Source organism: Hylobates moloch, unplaced genomic scaffold (genome assembly GCF_009828535.3).
Source record: "Hylobates moloch isolate HMO894 unplaced genomic scaffold, HMol_V3 SCAFFOLD_2, whole genome shotgun sequence".
In the NCBI taxonomy this organism is placed as follows: Eukaryota; Metazoa; Chordata; class Mammalia; order Primates; family Hylobatidae; genus Hylobates; species Hylobates moloch.
This window is the reverse complement of record NW_026652277.1, coordinates 19,017,061-19,037,058: the sequence shown is the minus strand read 5'-3', so window position 1 is coordinate 19,037,058 and position 19,998 is coordinate 19,017,061. Positions and strand designations below refer to the sequence as shown.

General features: G+C 35.5%; 1 protein-coding gene across 1 annotated transcript in view; it reads right to left on the bottom strand.

Annotated features, from left to right (window-relative positions):
* The window catches only part of MALRD1 (MAM and LDL receptor class A domain containing 1), a 695,880-nt gene that overhangs the window by 381,521 nt on the left and 294,361 nt on the right, over positions 1–19,998 (bottom strand). The window contains exons 25-26 of the mRNA XM_032166926.2: positions 12,112–12,359; positions 7,864–8,155 (exon numbers count right to left, since the gene is read on the bottom strand). Of these exons, the coding sequence (XP_032022817.1) occupies positions 7,864–8,155; positions 12,112–12,359 (540 nt within the window). The remainder of the gene's footprint in view (positions 1–7,863; positions 8,156–12,111; positions 12,360–19,998) is intronic.

Genomic DNA, 19,998 nt, shown 5'->3' with positions numbered 1-19,998 from the left:
TTCCTGAAAGTCAGATGTCCCGCTTATATAAATGAAATGCTAGATCCTAGAGGCAATTTCCCATTATAATTATGATAATTATTTTAATTTTTCTCTTTTTAAATTTTCCATTATGTAAATGGGGATAATTATAACGTATTCCATGTCTACCATCATTCTAAGTTCTTAAAATGCAGATGAAATCCAGTGAAACTCGTAAAGGTGTAATGTTTATCATGGCATTTGCAAGGGCCATGAATTCTTTTAAACCAGTGCTGTCTATCCGTGTGATGAGCTGGTTTGTTGGGTCTTCACTGCTATCTTCTTTAGACTAACATTACATGTTTAGATGAATAAACTTGGTAGTGAATCCCTCAGTTAGATTTTCCAAGAGTTCTTTATTTTTTTTTTCATCTACTTCATCCAAGCCAGCTCTCCTGGGTCAAAATCCTGTATTCTTTTTATGTTCTCCTACATTGCGATGTCTTTTTTTTTTTTTTTCACTTGCTTTGCTTTCCTCTCCACAATTTTCTCCAACACTTTCTCAACTTCTGGGGCCATTTATAGCTCAAGTCGGATAAAAACATGACTACACAGGAAAGACAATAGTGAAATTTATTTTGAAGAACTGCGCAATGGAGTATTGGCCCACAGGGCATCTAATGCTGTGCTGTTTCTCCCAGTTCCAGCAACACCCATGATGAACAGCCTCCGTTGCCACTCCACAAAATCTTCCAAACGTCTTTGTCTACCAGTCTGGAATGGAACTTATATTTGGAATGGAACTTGTGATTTTTCGTGCACAACATACTGTATGAATAGTAGTCTAGTGTGTTTGGGGTGATGTCGGTATGTATTTCCAATACAGATATTAGTCAAAAACCAAAAGCAAAAAGAGGCATTCTGTGAAATTTGGATATTAAAAACCAAGAAGTGTTTTACTGGGAAAACATTAATTTGGAAAATATTTGGTGGAGTATGCCAATATTTTTAAAAATGAACTTTTCTCTCCTCCACACACATCATATCTAGCCAACTCATCAACTTCTCTGAATCTCAGTTCTGTTTCGTAAGGTTTTCCAGGTTCAAAACTATAATCTCTTCTTTGTCTCCTTCGCCCATCAGTAGCCGTCATGTCAATTCTATCTCTGGATCTTTATTGTGAATGTTCTTTCTTCTCCATTTCTTATCATGAATAATCAGTTAAACCATCACATTTAGCAATTAGACATTTTAGAGACTTTTTGAAAGCAATTATTTTTCTGAAGAGAAAATGAAGGCAAAGGAGATCTGAACCCTTGCCTTGAGTAGCGAATAGAACATGAGGAAGAAAGAACAGCAAGTATAAAATATGCTTTTAAGAAATGTCAACATGTGTACAGTTTAATTTCATAGTCTCAGCGGGAATAAAGAGAGGCAAAAAAGAAACACACAACACCGACTATATTCCACACATTGTTCAAAAAGTGCTATATGTTACTATCTGATTTATTTTTCAAATCACTCAGAAGTAGATTCCAACAGTCCCAATGGTACAGAACATAAAGATAGGAATTAGAGAGGTTTAAGTAGATTAGCTGACATCACACAGTTAGTAAGCAGTGTCAAGATCCAAGTTTATGTCTTTAAATCTCAGAATGTAAAACATGTACTTTGCACTAAACAGCATATGTAGGTTTCACGAAATTATTTAGCCATACACAACCAGCCAGATATTCCTAATTCAGGACTCTAACTGAGTTGCTATGCCAGCATTCTCATCACTAGGCACTAGTTTTAAAGCACTGCTAAATATTGCAGAGAAATGAGTGACCTCAAAGATGAGCTATTCAGTCCTCATTGTTTTACATACATTTTTTAAAGAAATTGATTACCATGTTATATCCCAAAACGGATGTACTGACTAACTCCTGTTTGGAAGTAGCTGTGGTGATTAAACTCACACACACACACACACACACACACACACTTGACTCCTGCCCTGATTGCATATATATAGGTTATATTAAATATCTGTCAATAAGTAGAGAATATGACCATGATTGAATTTGCATATGGACATTTAGAAGAGGAAAGTTAGTTGTCTTTTTCTTATTAAAATTCATAAAACAATTATTTTTATCCTTCATCATTTAGCAATTAACAAAATTGCCATCCAAATAAGCTCTTAAATGTGACTCCTAGGGACTTAATAATAATTTAATATTACTTTTGCTAATAAAGCCCTGGGTCTATTTTGATTAATCAGAATTTCAGATTCTGCTCAATTGCATCTTCCTAAATATATACATTTTTCCCCTCTTGTCTTTTCTATTTTAAGCTATCCTTGATGGAGTTGTTAGCCTACACACATGAATATAGATGAAAAGTCTTTAAACTAGAGTCATTTCCAAAAGTTTAATGGATGTTGTTACTGTTGCTAGAACATGATGCCATTTATCCCAGTTTACTCTGTGCAAATTCCAAGTTAAGTGTTTTTGCAGTAATGAGAAATTAAGAATCATTAAACATTCTAAAGATACACACACATACACTACTCATGAGACATCAAAAATAAATTAGAGATGTTTTCAATAAATAATAAGATTTTATAGTTATAATGTAATATAAAATAAGGATATGCTTGTGATATCTGTAAGAAATATAATTTTGCCAAAACAAATGAAAGAAACATGTTCTTAATAAAATGCAAACAAACAAGGATTACTGTCAAATGTTTACACCACCTAAAGAATACGGGTAAAGATATAAAAAATACAGGATAATGTAAAATGAGATTTTTTTTTGAAAAATACCTACTATATGGCAGACATTAAGTAAATTATGTGGGCAGTTACCTCTTTTGATTCTTAAGAGTCTTAGAACCTAAGAAACATGTGGAAATTATCTCTGCTTTATAGATGAGGAAACTGTGTTTCAGATAAATTGGGTAAAAATAGCTAATAAGAGGAGAGTCTGGTATTAATATCTAATCCACTAGAACATGGTGCCTGTGCTTTCACATTTGACCTTGAGGTACATTTTTTTTTTGTTTTTTATTTTTTTTTCAGACAGAGTCTCACTCTGTCGCCCAGGCTGGAGTGCAGGGGCAAGATCTCAGCTCACTGCAACCTCCGCCTCCCAGGTTCAAGCAATTCTCCCTGCCTCAGCCTCCCAGGTAGCTGGAATTACAGGCACCCACCACCAGGCCTGGCTAATTTTTGTATTTTTAGTAGAAATGGGGTTTTGCCATGTTGGTCAGGCTGGTCTTGAACTCCTGAACTCAGGTGATCTGCCCACCTCAGTCTCCCAAAGTGCTGGGATTACAGGTGTGAGCCACCGTGCCTGGCAAGGTACATTTTTGTACTTCTATTAAATAGGAAAATAGCTGAAATTATTGGAAATTTACAAATATCACATCAACTAACGGAGCTCTTTTGTCAGAGACAGGCCCAAAAGTGCCCTAGAGTGCTGATTTTATCTCCTTTGCTGTCCACTGGGGTAACCAATAGCCATGAGTACCTACTGGGTAATTGAAATGTGACTAATTCAAATCGAGATGTGCTGTGAGTGTACAATACACACTGGATTTAAAAACTTAGTATGTAAACAAGAATGCAAAATATCTCACTAATACTTTATACTGATTTTGTGTTAAGCTGGTAAAATTTGGGTAGATCGAATTAAAATATGTTATTAAAATTAATTTCATTTTTAAAAATGTGACTATTAGAAAATGTAAAAGTAAACATGTGGCGTACACATTGTGACTCTATTGGAAATTCATGGTATTTCTTAACTCGCTTGCACCAGCTTCCACAAATATCAGAAGAAACATGCTGGCTTTTTATTTGTTCAAGATACCGCTATTCCCACTTCTGGCTTTATCCTCCCCTCCATATAGATACAGATAGACGTTAGATATAGTTATAGATTTACATAGATATAGATATACCTCACCAAGAAAGATGTTCTGTAACTTCATATAGATATAAATGATAGATATAGATATACATATAGACATAAACATATCTCACCAAGAAAGATGTCCTGTAACTGTTGTAGTGGTAGTTGGTCTTATGGAGAGCCAATTCTGGGAGCCATTTCTGGAAGACCTCATTAGAGCTCATTCATCCAACCATTTCAACAGTTTACATATATAAAATTGTCTCCACCGAATTACACTCTGCTTAAAATATTTAGAGTGACTTATATTGTCTGCATTCCAATATTATGTAATATATAATATTATATATTATCTATAACCTCAGCATATATACAATATATATTATATATTACCTCAGCATATATATATATATTCTGCATATTATATCTATATATGCTGAGCTAATATATAACATATATATATATATAAAAAATATATGTACTTCCCTAAAAATATCAGAGACTACTGCAGAGTCTTCTAAACTCACAACGAAGTTAAGGTGCTTCAGAATCATTTCGCAGCTTGAGTCTCTAAACCAAGTTTAGCATTTCACTTTTACCAAGAAATGAGTGTATACTTTTAGTTTCTGAAGGCACAATTAGAGGTACATCAAGTAGCTTATAGGAAAGTGAACTCCACATGCATTTATTTGTCATCTGCTTCACTTGAATGTAAGCATTACAGCTGAGATAGCTATACAAATATTGCAGTATCTCGCCTCAATTTTCAGAATGCTCCTAATCATAGAAACAAAGGCATTCAGTTGTTTTTCTTGGAGTCTTTCTACTGCAGACATTCCCACAAGTTATCATACTTTATATGAATGCTCTTTTTTATTTTAATGTAATAAATTATATTAATGTTTAATGTAATTAACCGTTTATATTAACTTCTCATATTCTTATAGTAAATTCTTGTTTATTCTTTGTTTTCTAAGAGCATTTAATATCCTTTCAATGTAGGTTCATTTTGAGAAAAATTAAACTGATACTCAAGGTGGTCCACAATTTGGCTCTATTTCCTTTGTAATATCTCAAATAGCTACAAAAGGTGCCCACCTCAGCCAAATCATCACCCACAGCCCACCCTGCAGTGTGCATGACACCATCCTTGTTCTTTCTTATGCCATTTAGCCTGCCTACACCACTCTTGCAACCATATAAAGGTATCTGGTCCTCCAGGGCTCAAATTCCACCACCCCTGCCCTACAAACTGAAGGGATCTTTCCCTCCTATGAGCTCTAAGTGTGGTTCCAAATTCTTGAGCATCCTATAAATACATTTCAAATTAGATATCCTCAGATGAATGTTTTATTTTTCACTACAACCTCATAAAAGTATTTTGCTTACTTTTTTCCAAATTTTTATTTTTAATATTTATGGAAACACAATAGCTGTACATACTTATGGGTGCATGTGATATTTTGATACAAGCATGCAATATGTAATGATCGAATCAGGGTAATTGGGATAACCATTACCTCAAACATTTATCATTTTTTTAAATGTTGGGAACATTCCAAACCCATTCCTCTAGTTATTTGGAAATACACAGTAAATCGTTGTTAATTATATTCATGCTATTTGCAACACGGATGGAACTGGAGGATATTATGTTAAGTGAAATAAGCCAGGCAGAGAGACTAATATCACGTGTTCCCACTCACATGCGAGAACTAAAAAAATGATCCCACAAAGGTAGAGAGTAGAATGATAGTTACCAGAGGCTGGAAAGGGTAGTGGGGATGGGGAGATAAAGAGAGGTTGGTTAATGGGTACAAAAATACAGTTAGATTGAAGGAATACAATCTGGTGTTCACTACTGCATAATGTTTAAATATTTCTCTTGGCATTTAGTTACATCCTACTCAATATTAAACTTATTCGGGGCATTTTTTTCCTACCCACTTGCCATCTTGTATTATTTTTAAGAGCAATTTAAAAAAAATTATACTCATTAAAAATTTTAATACACCCCCCTCAAATATTACGATATTCAAAGAGCTCTGGTGTGATTCATCTGTGCCCTTAATTTGTAATTAGTGTATAATCAATACTATTTTGTACATACTTCAAAATTGTCCTGTTGCATGTTTCCTAAAATATGACCTCATTCAAGATTTTACTAGTTTAAGGTCTTAAAATCCCCAACAAGATTGGTTTGTTCCTTTTGTATCCCACTCAATAGTTGTTTTTTAAATTTTAAAGTGGTTTAACTTTTTTGTTGTTGTTGTTGCTTCCTTGAGTCGGGCATGTGGCTCATGCCTGTAATCCCAGGACTTTGGGATACTGAGGCAGGTGGATCGTTTTGAGCTCAAGAGTTTGAGACCAGCTTGGCCAACATAACGAAAACCCATCTCTACCAAAAAACAAAAAACAAACGAACAACAAAAAAAAACCACCAGAAAACTCTTGCTCCCCCACCAACTGGATGCTACAAGATTATTTTTTATTATGATCAAATAATTACTCTTCAAAGGACCAGACTTACATAAGACCTATATCTGCCATCAAACATCCCATACAGAATGAAAGGCAAAGCTTTTCTTGGAGAAGTAGAATATCTTGGGCAGGTCAATAACCTTTGCATTAAATCCACCTATGTATATTTCCCTTTCATTACAGTCTTAAAATGTTTATTTGCTTTCATCTATACTATTCCATATAGTGTTAGAAGCCTGTCAGGCAAAGAGCCTGTTTAACTAATTGTCAACTGGGAAACATTTATCTAGAAACGTCCTTGTAAGCAAATGAAAATACTCGCTTTGAAATAAATAGGGAAGGCAGAAATGGCAACACTGCCCATTCCACCTACTATGTTACAAGCCAGAGCAAACAAATTAGTTTGCTCTTAATAAGCCATTTTTATATTCGTCAATTATAACACATATAATTTAAATATCAATGAAGCTGTACTTCTGTTTTCTGCACTAAACTCATGGTTTAAAAAATTAATATCTGCTGGACATGGTGGCTAATGCCTGTAATCCCAGTACTTTGGGAAGCCAAGGCAGGTGGATCTCTTGAGCCCTGGAGTCTGAGACCAACCTAGGCAATATAGTGAGACCCCATCTCTGCAAAAAACACAAAAATTTGCCAGGTGTGGTGGAGCATGCCTGTAGACCCAGCTATTCAGGAGGCTGAGGTGGGAGGATCAATTGAGCCCAGGAGGAAGAGGTTGCAGTGAGCTGAGATTGTACCACTGCACTCCAGTCTGGGTGACTGAGCTAGATAGACCCTTCTCAAAAAAAAGAAAAAAAAAGTAATATCTATCATATCGCTGGCTAATAAAATGTACTCCTTTGTCATGTTAATATTTATTGCATTTATTTTCATCTCAGACCTTTAATATTATATGGGTTAATGGTGCTTGCTAATTCTACTACTTACAACATTGTATCTGTAGGAATTATACTGACCATCTGCCAACTCAACATTTGAGTAAAATTCTTTCAACAAATTATCAAAAGTTATTTTAGGTTAAAAGGACATATGGACACATTTAATCATCTGCTCTGTTTCAATATCAAATTGGCGTGCTCACGGGTCCATGAAGAAGGTGGCAAATATCATAACCATAAAAATGTCTAATTAAAATTGAATAACTCTGTCCTCAATTTACTTATGTTTTATTGGAAGTGAATAGATGTTTGCTTAGGATTAAATTCTGAAGCAGACTGCAAACAAAGGAGTCTTCTCTTATTTTACTGATCTAAGAGGAAGGTAACTAAACAAAGAAGCCAGGAACTGATAAACAGACCAAAACTTGGAGAAAATGTGGAAGACATTTTTATGAATAAAGACTAGAGAAATATCTTTTTAAGTTTAAAAAGATCTTATATTTTCTTCATGAAAGTGATAAATTACTAGGTGTTTATGTTATTTCTTTTGCATTTTCTTTCTTCCTTTTCACATTTCGCCATGCAAAAATACCACACACACACACAGATTAGAATGTACCTGTTGGAAGAGGCACCGCCAGTTCCTCTTGCATGGATTCATGGAGTGATAGACAATCTTCTGTAAGCACAATGTCATCCAGTGCAATGTCGCCACGCTGACCTTTCCCAACTCTACCTTCAAATTTGAGTTGGAAGTCTTCATCACCGAACAGTGACAGTTCTTCCCTCCGCCAGAAATTGCCTTGTTCTACAGTGAGGTTAAGTAGAACCTTCGTTTGGTTTGTGACTGACACCTGCATTAAGGTGAGTGCCCCAATGCCATTTCCATACATGTGATAATGAAAAATAATCTGTAATCAAGAACAGGAATACCACATATGATATGATTAGTATAATTAATATGGTATTATTTTCAATTCTATCACATTGCCCTCTTCTTTATTAACAAATTTCTGGAGGAAAATTACACCTGTTTATTCTCTTGCTCTGTCGGCACTTTAACACTGAGTGAAGTTACACCAGCCTTGAATCATATGTTGCAATGTATGGGAGACAGCAGAGGAAGAATCAAATAGAAATCTGGTAGGAATAAAAGGGCTGAGTTTACTTTCTTTCTGTGACTTCTAAAAGCAAGATTCCTTCATAAACTCTTACAGCCCATTGTCAAAGGAATACAAGATCATTAAATTGCTATGCATTATACAAAAAGACTTTTCATGATTAAGAGATAACAGGAACAAAAGAAGATTATTTTTAATCTCATGAAATTTAAATTATTTTCTTTTCTTCTTTTGCTTATTCCACTGCCATTCTTGTACTTGAAACACTTTTTCAGTTCTGTAAGATTCTCTGGGCTCCATTTAAATACAGCAAAATCCCAGAACAGTAGTTATCCAAATTTTACTTGAAATGCTACATATGGGCCTTCACAGAGCAACTCAGGGAGCTTTTCTCTGAGTAAAAATTAATCAAAAATATTTTCAGGGATTAATATTTCAATGTTGCATAGATGAAATTTACTAGATTTTGAGTGATTGTTACACAGTGAAAAAAGTCCGGAAAAATTCTTGGAAAAGAACAGGACAGGTTAGGAGCAGTAGGAATTCAAAGCCTTTAAAGCTTTTGTCTTGTCATTTGTGTGAATGAGGTAAACAGTGACGAAATTGTTCTGCACATAGGAAAAAAAATGTTTGAAACACTAGCAGTCACATATATCACACTCTACAAGAAGAAAAATGAACACCATTAAATCATATATGCAGCGCATTAATTCAAAAAGGATCAACCAAGAATGGGTGAGCCATACAGTGACTCTACCCATCTCCCAACTGATGAAATCTTTAATTATTATTCTATGACCCCAAAATACTTGCTCTATGCACTAACTTACCCAACATGAGCTCTATGATCATTTTGGATTGTCCTGGTACCGGTGAAACTTGGGTACCGTGACTCATTTGAGTGAGAAACAAAGTGGCTAGGGGCCAACCTCTAGGACAGCATCCCAGGGCCACCTGTGTGGCACACTTCTGCAAGGACCCCTTGCAGCTACAAAGAGGGTCTTCTCCTTTTGTCTTATTTGTGCAACAAATATGAGGCATATGTTTTATGTCTCAGTAAATACTTTTGTATCTTCTTCAGGTCATTTGCTGAATGATGCCATCAGGTTAACATGCAAACAGATGCACCAACACCCCTATTTCCAGGGGGAACACCTGGTGATGACAAAGCCTAACAAAGGGTAGTGAGCGTGAATAAAAATCTTCTAAGCCTTGGCAGGCACGATGGCTCACACCTGTAATCCCCTCACTTTGGGAGGCCAAGGCAGGCGGATCACCTGAGGTCAGGAGTTCGAGACCAGCCTCGCCAACTTGGTGAAACCCTGTCTCTACTAAAAATACAACAACAAAAAATAGCTAGGCATGGTGGTGTGCACCTGCAGTCCCAGCTACTCAGGAGGGTGAGGCAGGAGAATTGCTTGAACCTGGGAGGCAGAAGTTGCAGTGAGCAGAGATCATACTACTGCACTCCAGCCCGGGCAACAAAGTGAGACTCCCTCTCAAAAAAAAAAAAAAAAAAGTCATTAAGGTCTGATCTCTTCTCTTATCACCCTCTATATGCGTCCTTCCTAAACACCAACCCCCACAAAGAAAAAAAATTGATTATCTGTGTTTGAAAGGTATTCCACAAGCTGAAGGGGCAGAGGTGATTCCCGTAAAAATCTGGGAGGTCAATCTGCTTGCCCGATGAATATATTTTTAATATGGGAGACCCAATATTTCCCAGCACAATCCTTCCTTATTTGCTTTTATTCAATCTATATCATAAATATTCATAAAATGAACCATTCATCATTAAATTTTTGACATTTCTTCTAGGCATACTTCGTTATTCTCACACAGATGTTTAAAACATTGGGGACTCTAGTTCTGAGACCAGGGGAATATAGCAATGCATGAAATCTTAGTTACCACAGTATGAAAAATAATCCACCGGACATTTTCAGAAGTGTCTAAATAGAAAAGCTTAGAGGTCAACTTGGAATTTTCATATTTTGTTTTTAATGTTAAGTTTATAAGACAAAAACTAATTTGTGATTTTCAGAATATCTATATATGTATAAAGCTAAATTTATAGATATATAGCCAACATACAGAAAATCTGGTGTGCTTGGGTTTTATTCCTGAGAAAGTACTAAGTAATCTGGAAGACAGCAAAAACAGATAAAAACTATACTTGATAAAAACTAAATTTTTGCCAACTTAATTCAAGATAGTTTCGTGTGATCTACTTTCATTCTAGACTGCTGACCAAGTTCTATCACTAAAACTCTCATCTGATCATGTCACTTCCCTTGCAGAAAATCTTCACTGTCTACGTGATAGATGAAATTGCTCTATGAGAGTTAAACTATAAAATCACCTCACGATGAGACAGAAAAACTCTTAAGACAAAGTAAAAGTTTAACATGTATTAATACTATGGCAGTGGTAAGGTGTCAAAGGCTGTTTGATATGTCTCTCTCCCACGGTTAGGGCTCCATCAGTCGTGGACACAGGCACAGAGAAGTATAAGTTGGGCTGGGTGCAGAGGCTCACACCTGTAATCCCAACACTTTGGGAGATCAAGGTGGGCAGATCACCTGAGGTCAGGAGTTTGAGGCCAGCCTGGGCAACATGGTGAAACCCCATCTCTACTAAAAATACAAAAGTTAGCTGGGATGGTGGCACACGCCTGCAATCCCAGCTCCTCAGGCGGCTGAGGCAGGAGAATCACTTGAACCTGGGAGATGGATGTTGCAGTGAGCTGAAATCACGCCACTGCACTCCAGCCTGGGCGACAGAGTGACACTGTCGAAGGGAAGGGAAAGAGAAGGAAGATTCTGGATGTAATTCATTCGCTTTTCGGAGTTCAAACATTGGGGAACACTCTAGTCAGAATACATGTGTTCAGAAATTATAGCGACTGCATTTCTTACGGTAAATATATTTCTGTATCTATCTCTTGTAAACAAGAGATCTCTGAGTGCTTGTGATCTCTGAACACTTAATTTGTACTATATGTAAAGCTATATTTAGTTCCTAGCCTAGCTAACTCAAGTCTTTTATGGAATATAAACAAACAAGCAAACAATAAACAAAGTAAAGTGGAAAATCCTGTAAATACCTAGTTATCATATGAGGCTGCTGCTTTTCCCAAAGAGCCATACAACCTTATTTATACTTTTAATTCTCCACAGATGTTTTCATGAAATTTTCACAGGCTAATGACCAAGTCATGTTTTCTTCCTGCTTATAGAAATTATTCTACTTGTTTTAGGAATAAGTTCAGGGTCCTTTTTGTTTTGTTTTTCAGGAAGACTTACTCAACAATTTTTTTTTGTGGCTCTATCTCTAATATTCATTCTTGGAGATATTTAATTATATACTGACTGTTGTTTAATTCTGTTTCTGTTTGTAAAATTTCCATAGTTTTAATAAGTACTAAACTTCTTAAGAGAAAACAACTGATATCTGACTTCTTCTGTATTACACACGGTTGTGAATAACGACCATGGAATTTTCCAACAGTTTCCCAAACTTCGATATCCATGGAATTTATCCATAGGAGAAATTCCTCCAACAGTTATAGCAATCATTCCCTTCCATTCTGAACTTCATTTTTCCCTCCTTCACATATCCAAAGTTGAATAAATTCAAACTCATCTTTTCTCTGGCCCCAGCCACTCTATTTTCTGTATGTCAATTTATCAAAAGTTGCTCACAATAATTCTGTGTTTGGTTGGTTGGTTTGATTTTCCCCATACCTTGCAGTTTCTGCTTCTCTTACTTATAACTGGACTTGAAATTCTGGCAGCTCTCATGGGCTGCTGAGGGAACAAACTCTTTATAAAGATGTAATGACCAGATGAATTTCCCAAAGTGTGATCTGCCGCTGGCTCTGTGCCTGCTGCAGGGATGCTGCTAGCTTTCAGATTCCAGTCAAAGTCCTCATCTTTCTCCTGCTCCCAAGAACAAAGATCAAATTCGAAATCACAGCGTCCACTGGAGGTACCTGGAAAATATTTCCAAACACATGTTTCAGAAAATGGAAATTTGCTGACTTTAAACATGCAGTTCGAAATTGCAGTGATCTTGCTGTATCATGTAATATTCGAAACCTTATAATGCTATCCTGATAGCAACACATAAAGAGACTATTTTGGTTTGCTATACACACAGTTATTTCCATGGCTTCTGTAAGTTCATTTCTCTACAAATCTGGTCCCAGTTTCAAAGTTGATAAACTATTTTAGCATTACACACATTTCCTTCTCTAAATACCTATTTGGTCAATATAAATTTATTCTGTCTTCTCATCTATGCTTCTCAGGTCTTGGTAAGAAATTTATGAAGTTTATTATTCTGCAATACATTTTAGGTTGGGTAATTCTGCCCCGAGCAAAAGTTATCATTCATCATAGCAGACATTTTTTTAGAACAATTCTTTATTTTAGAGAAAATTGTGAAACAGAAAAGTGAGGTAAAAAGGTGTGATAATTTGAATGAGCTTATTGTAATAAGTTGCAGAAATTAAATATGTTAAGTTGCATTAAATACCAAACTATCTCCCAGGTATTTTTTTAAGTATTTTATTACTGTCATTGCTTAAGTTGTTTTATTTTTCCATTTCCATGACAGTAGTAATTACACAGGTATCTTTTTATCGTGCTGCAAGTAAATTATAAAGCTGAAAATGGTAGTGAAGATGTTATAAAACTGAGCATTGTTGTATGAAGGTGTCATACCTTATACATTTATATATTTAGGACTTTTGATACTTTTCATTTTTAAGTCAATATTCATGATTCTGCACAAAACCAATGAGGGAGGCCGGACATGGTGGCTCACACCTGTAATCCTAGCATGCTGAGAGGCTGAGGCAGGTGGATCACCTGAGGTCAGGGGTTCAAGACCAGCCTGGTCAACATGGTGAAAGCCCATCTCTACTAAAAATACAAAATTAGCTGGGCATAGTGGTAGGCATCTATGGTCCCAGCTACTCGGGAGGCTGAGGCAGAAGAATCGCTTGAACCTAGGAGGTAGAGGTTGCAGTGAGCCGAGATCGTGCCATTGCACTCCAGCCTGGGTGACAGAGCGAGACTCCATCTCAAAAACAAAAAAACAAAAAACCAATGAGTGAGTAATTTGATAAGTAACAAAGTGCGCTGTTTAGAATTCTTTAATGACAAAAATTCTTTATGAAGTTCTTCTTGAAGATCACAACTGAAATAAAAATCTGTAAAGTCGTAAGTGAGATAAGTGTCCAAATATTAAAAATACTTGAAAAGAACCTAGGGCAGCATGTTGATATGTCTTCAGATAAATGTTTCTGTCTTAAATAAACCTCATTTAAACAATTGTTCAAAATTTTTAAGGCAAATGAGGTTAAGAATGATTCTGTCATCAAAACACTCAGGGACTTGCTCTCCAATGCACAAGCCAAAGAAAGGCAGATAACCCCCACAGATGCTATGGTAATTCCTGGACAAATCATCTACTCTATTTTATTACATATGACTCTTTGAGAATGTCCAAGTTCTATTGCACTTGGCATCAAAACAGTGAGGTTTTTGTTTGTTTCTGTATAGATACATTCTTATAGTTATCCCAAGTCAGATAAAATTGTCTTAAGGTGCAAAATAAACCAATTACTCTTTGTAGTTTATAAGGTGTATAACATGAAAGCATACGAGGCTGGGTGGAGTGGTTCGCCCCTGTAATCACAACATTTTAGGAGGCTAAGGTGGGAGGATCACATGAGGCCAGGAGTTCAAGACCATCCTGGCCAACAAAGTGAGACTTTGTCTCTACAAATAATTAAATTAAATTTAAAAAATTAAAAATTAAAAAAGAAAACATATGACTTTTACCATTGTTTCTATGTCATTTGGGGAAATATAAGAAAGCACTAAAATAAAATGCAAGCTACCTTTATTACACCTGTGAGCAAGAAACTTGTACAATAAAGAAAAAGGGCTTAAAATAATCATTTTTAGCTTTTGAAAGAACTAAAAAAAAAGATCACTTCAAGAAAACATCAAGACTAATAATTTGTTTTTCTAAATTGTTTAACAGTCAATACAAATTTGTAATGTCTTCAAGGATAGAGATAAATTTTCTGTCATAATTTATGTCATCAAATGAAGAGGATGCCTTGTTAAAGTCTAATTGCTAATTCAGTTTTCAAATGTCATTTGAAATGTATTTTGTAATTTATTTTTTTCCTAGAATAGACTATAATACTTATAACCTCTTATAGTATAGAATACTGAAATTCTAAGCATCCTTTCAAAGGACTGGGGAGTAGATGTTAGGAAAATAATAATGAACCCCAACTAAGCATCTAGTTTAGAATATCAGCTGCTGTCTTAGTTAAGAACTATAAAATGAAGTAAATAATTCAGTTGTCTTGTGTTGGAAAATTTAGCAGCCTGTGAGAAATAGATTAGCATACAGAGCAGCATCTAGAGAGGCCATTTGTACAAGAAAATAATGTGTGCTGCTGAAAAACAGATTTGATATTTTTATTCATGTAAACACTGCTACATGGATCTTTACAATGTAAATCATATTTTTCTTTTGATCTTTTCCCTCGTTTTGAAGTTATGTTCCCCTGGAAAGTTTATTTCTCATATACAAGTGGGGAAAATAAAATAAGCAAAAATAAGTAGTTTGAATTTTACGTGACTGTGATGAGGGGGAACAACTTCTAATTTCATATCCTATTATTTCCTATAGGCACCAAGTAAAAAAAGTAGCACATAGTCTTGGGAACTGATGCCAATTCCTAGCATTTCTGGTGCAATTAATGCCAATATCAGACACCCGTGCCATCAGGAAGACAATGATCACCTTTGTCTACAGCTGTGTCATCAATCAAACTAGTTTCTACCTTTCTAAATCCTATAATTTGTCCATTGATCAATATCTCTTATAGGTACAAAATATGCCTCATTTGAAAAGGTATATTTTGAAGGAACATAACATAATTCCTTTTGAGGTCCTACCATCAAAATAAAAAAATTAAAATCTTACCATTATATTCATGTATTCATTCAATATAAATTTATTCAGCATATTCTATAAATAAAGCACATTTAGGAAAATAGGAAAAGAGGGGTAGTGGGTATTAAATATAATGTGTGCCAGGTCCTAAAATATTCTCTTTATATCTGTCACTTCATTTAATACTCACTTTGTCTCTATATAACAGTTATTATTCTTATTTTGGTTGATGAGAAAGTTGAAGTTAAGAATTAAACTTTGCTTAGTATTCCACTGTAAGTAGCAGAGCTATGAGCTGAAGAAGGATACGACACACAGCTCCTTTAGTACTACTCCCTTTGATAATGTGGAATGCAGCAGTGAGGGGTGAGAGCTAAAATAAAATACAATGGGTTAAGAAAGTACATGTATCTATAGAAAAAATTCTCTAAGAGACTCCTTCCTCTGTGAGTAGCTAGCAACATGAAGATGGCAGTCGTTCAATTTAGTGTGATTATTCTTGAGGTATTATGACATGATGTAGTTCATCACTTCTTTAACTGTTCATGTGAATGTGAATGTCCTACAGGTGTCAATTTGTCATTCAAAGGAAGAAGATTCTGCGTTCAAATGAATGGGATCAATTCTATAAATTTTATCTTTCTTTGAAAGATTTTAAAAGATGCTAATATATTAAAGGCTCTGAGAATTCCCACAATATGCAAACTATTTCTTTATACAACAGAGTATATTCCCAATTTATTTGACTAAGGAATCTTTTTTATTTGGCAGGACAATTAATATATTGTAGAATACTATGCTAATGACACAGGACAAGATTTTCAAATCCTGATGTTAAGACACACAAGCAAAAGGCGTAATTAGAGAAGCTAGGTATTAGTTTCCTAGGGCTGCATAACAAAAGTATCACAAACTGGGTGGCTTAAATCAACAGAAATTTTTTCTCTGACTTCATTTTCAGACTGGAAGTCTGAAATGAGAGTGTTGGCACCATCATGCTCTCTCTGATGGCTACAGAGAAGAATCCTTCCTTGTCTCTACATAGCTGCTGGTGGCTACAGGCATCATAGTGTTCCTTGGCTTGTACACATATCACATCAATCACGTCATTCTCCATGTTTGTCTTCACATCATCTTCTGTCAGTCTGTGTCCAATTTTCCCTCTTCTGATAAGGACACGAGTCACAGAATTAGGTCCCACCTTTATCCAGCAGGACTTTAACTAGATGACATCTGCAAAAGCCCTATTTCCAAATAAGGTCACATTCTGAGATTCCAGGGGACCATGAGTTTAAAATTCTAGGTGACCAGGTGTCCACAAATTTTCAGTTGACATTATACAACCCAGTTACTTAAATATTTACTTGTTTAAAGGTAAATCTCTTGGGCTTTTGCACTACATAATCATATCATTCAAAAATAATTATAATTTGAGTATCCTTGATTTCATTTCATGTTTTATATATAGACCAGAACCACAAAAGTAATATTAAATAGTAATAATAATAGTAGATACTTTGACACGTTCTTGATTTTAATATAAGTATTTTCACTGTTCCCTACATTAATTTGTTAGATCACCTTTAACGTGTTAAAATAATCGTATGTATGCTCTGCATATCGTAAGAAATGGTTGCTTAATTTAAACAAGTATTTTCAGCACCTATCAGCTTGCTGCTATTTTCTTCAGTGATTTGGGTACATTAACACATTATGACATTAAAATACACTTAAAATGTTATAAGATCTTCATCTCAAAGTGCGTGATATATTACTATGTATATACTATATATATTATGATGAATTTAGTTTGCTAGCATTTTAAGCTTTTCTGCATGTATATTCACAGGATGTTTGAATATCACTTGTCTAATTCTTGGAGGCTTCATTATCAGTGATGTATTAGCTTAATAAAATAAATTCCATCTTTTCATATGGTTGAAATAGTTTCTGTGGGCATTATTAGTTCATTAAAATTTGATAGAACTCTGCAGTATCTATCCCAGGAGAAAGAACTGGAGGACATTTGTTGATAACTTATTTGATAGTAAATGGTCTTTTCAGGTTTTTTGCTTTATTAGTTAATTTTGGTTATTTTTCCCCTGGAAAAATAACTATTTCATTGACATTTGCAAATTAGCAGAGTTATTGTTCTCTATATCCTTTATATGTCTCCTTTAGCAAAACTACATTTATTTGTATCTTCCCTTTTTTAAATTAAAAATTAGTAAAATTTTATCTACTATATCTACTTTAAAAAGAACATTCTTGGACTTATTTGAATTTTTTTCAAGTTAGCATTTCTCATTTTCTTAACAATATTTTTGCAAACTTTTGTTCTGAAATAGTTTCAAACTTGCAAAAAGTTGCAAGAATAATAAAAATATTTTTCATTTACCCTTTAACCAAGTTCACAAATGTTTATATTTTCCCCATTCTCTCCATCTAAATTCACGTGTATGTGGATACACAGGCATACCCCTAATGCATTGCTCTGTCAATTCTAGGCCATTGCAAAAAAGTGAATATCACAATAAAGCAAATCACATGAAATTTTGGGTTTCTCAGTGCATATAGAAGTTACATTTACACGATACTACAGTGTCCTAAAAGTGCAGTAACATTATGTCTAAAAATGTAAATGTCTTAATTAAAAATAATTTATTCCTAAAAAATGCTATCATCTGAACACTTAGTGAATCAAAATGCTTCTGCTGATGGAGGGTCTTGCCTCAATGTTGATGGCTGCTGAATGGTCAAGATGGTGGTTGCTGAAGGTGGCTACTAAGTTGGCTACTGTAGCAATTTCTTAAAATAAGACAACAATAAAGTTTGCTACATTGGTTGACTCTTTACCAAAGACTTGTCTGTAGCATGTGATGCTGTTTGATACCATTTTACCTACAGTAGAACTTCTTTTCAATTGGAAGTCAGTCTTCTCAAACCCTACTGTTGCTTTATCAACTAAGTTGTAATATTCTAAATCCTTTGTTGTCATTTCAGCCATGTTTACAGAATCTTCACCAGTAGTAGATTCCATCTCAAGAAACCACTTCTTGATCATGTGTAAGAAGCAATTCCTCTTCTATTCAAGTTTATCATGAGATCACAGCAATTTAGACACATCTTCAGGCCCCACTTCTAATTCTAGTTCTTTTGCTATTTCCACCACATCTGCGTTACTTCCTGCACTGAAATCTTGAAGCCCTCAAAGTCACCCATGAAGGTTAAAATCAACTTCTTCCATACTCCTATTAATGTTAGCATTTTGACCTTCTGCCATGAATCACAACTGTTCTTTTAATGGCATCTAGAATGGCGAATCCTTTCCAGAACATTTTAGATTTACTTTGCCTAGATCCGTCAAAGGAATCACCCCCTATGGCAGTCGTCGCCTTCTAAAATGTATTTCTTAAATAGTAAAAGCTGAAAGTCATAATTACCCCTTGATTCATGGACAACAAAACGAATATTGTGTTAGTAGGAATGAAAGCAACATTAATCTCCTGTTATATCTCCATCAGAGCTCTTGGGTGACTAGGTGTATTGTCAATAAGCGGTAATATTTTGACGGGAATATATTTTTTTTCTGAGCAGTAAATTTGAACAGTGGGCTTCAGTAAACCATGCTATAAACAGATGTGCTGTCATCCAGGCTTTGTCGTTCCATTTACAGAGTATACTCAAAATCCACACTGGGAAAATATGGAAACGTGGATTCATATTAGGAAAAACGTTATTACAATGGGGGAACCTGACAGTTGAAAAGGCCTTCGGTAGGAGTCAATGTACTCTCTCTTATGAAAATGGTGAAATAGGAATTAGGTGACTTCCTTCCACCTCCATTGTCAGCCAGGTCAGGGAAGTTATAGAAATGATTCCTTTACTGGTTGGTGTTTAATTTGATCAATTAATTTAACAATGTAATAGATGCTGGGGCTGGTTCATTAATAAGCATGTCCTAACGGAGTTCTCTCACATTTGAATAGAATGGGGTAAGTACTAGGATGGAGATGAAACATTTAGGATTAATTGTAATTGAGTACAATAAATACTATACAAAAGTCTAAATGTTACATCCCTGTTTCACTGAGCTTAAACTAAGAAAGACTTAAAACCTGCTGGGCACGGTGGCTCTTGCCTATAATCCCAGCACTTTGGGAAGCCGAGGTGGGTGGATCGCTTGAGGCCAGGAGTTTGAGACCAGCCTGGGCAACATGTTGAAACTCCATCTCTACTAAAAATACAAAAATTAGTCAGGCATGGTGGCGCACGCCTGTAGTCTCAGCTACTCAGGAGGCTGAGGCACCAGAGTCACTGGAACCCGGGAGGTGGAGGTTGCAGTGAGCCAAGATCGTGCCAGTGCCAGTGTACTCCAGCTTGGGCAACAGAGTGAGTTCCTATCTCAAGAAAAGGAAAGAAGGGAGGAAGGAATGAAGGAAGGAAGGAAGGGGGGGAGGGAGGGACAGACGAACGGAAGTTGGTTAAAAGCCGTTTTTATTTTCTGAAGGCACAACTGTCTACAAAGAAAATCTAAGGAGTGTACTGGGAAGGAAGAAAGGAGGAAGGGAGGGTGGGAGGGAGGGAGGAAGGGAGGGTGGGAGGGAGGTAGGGAGGGAAAAACTTAAAAACCGTTTTTATTTTCC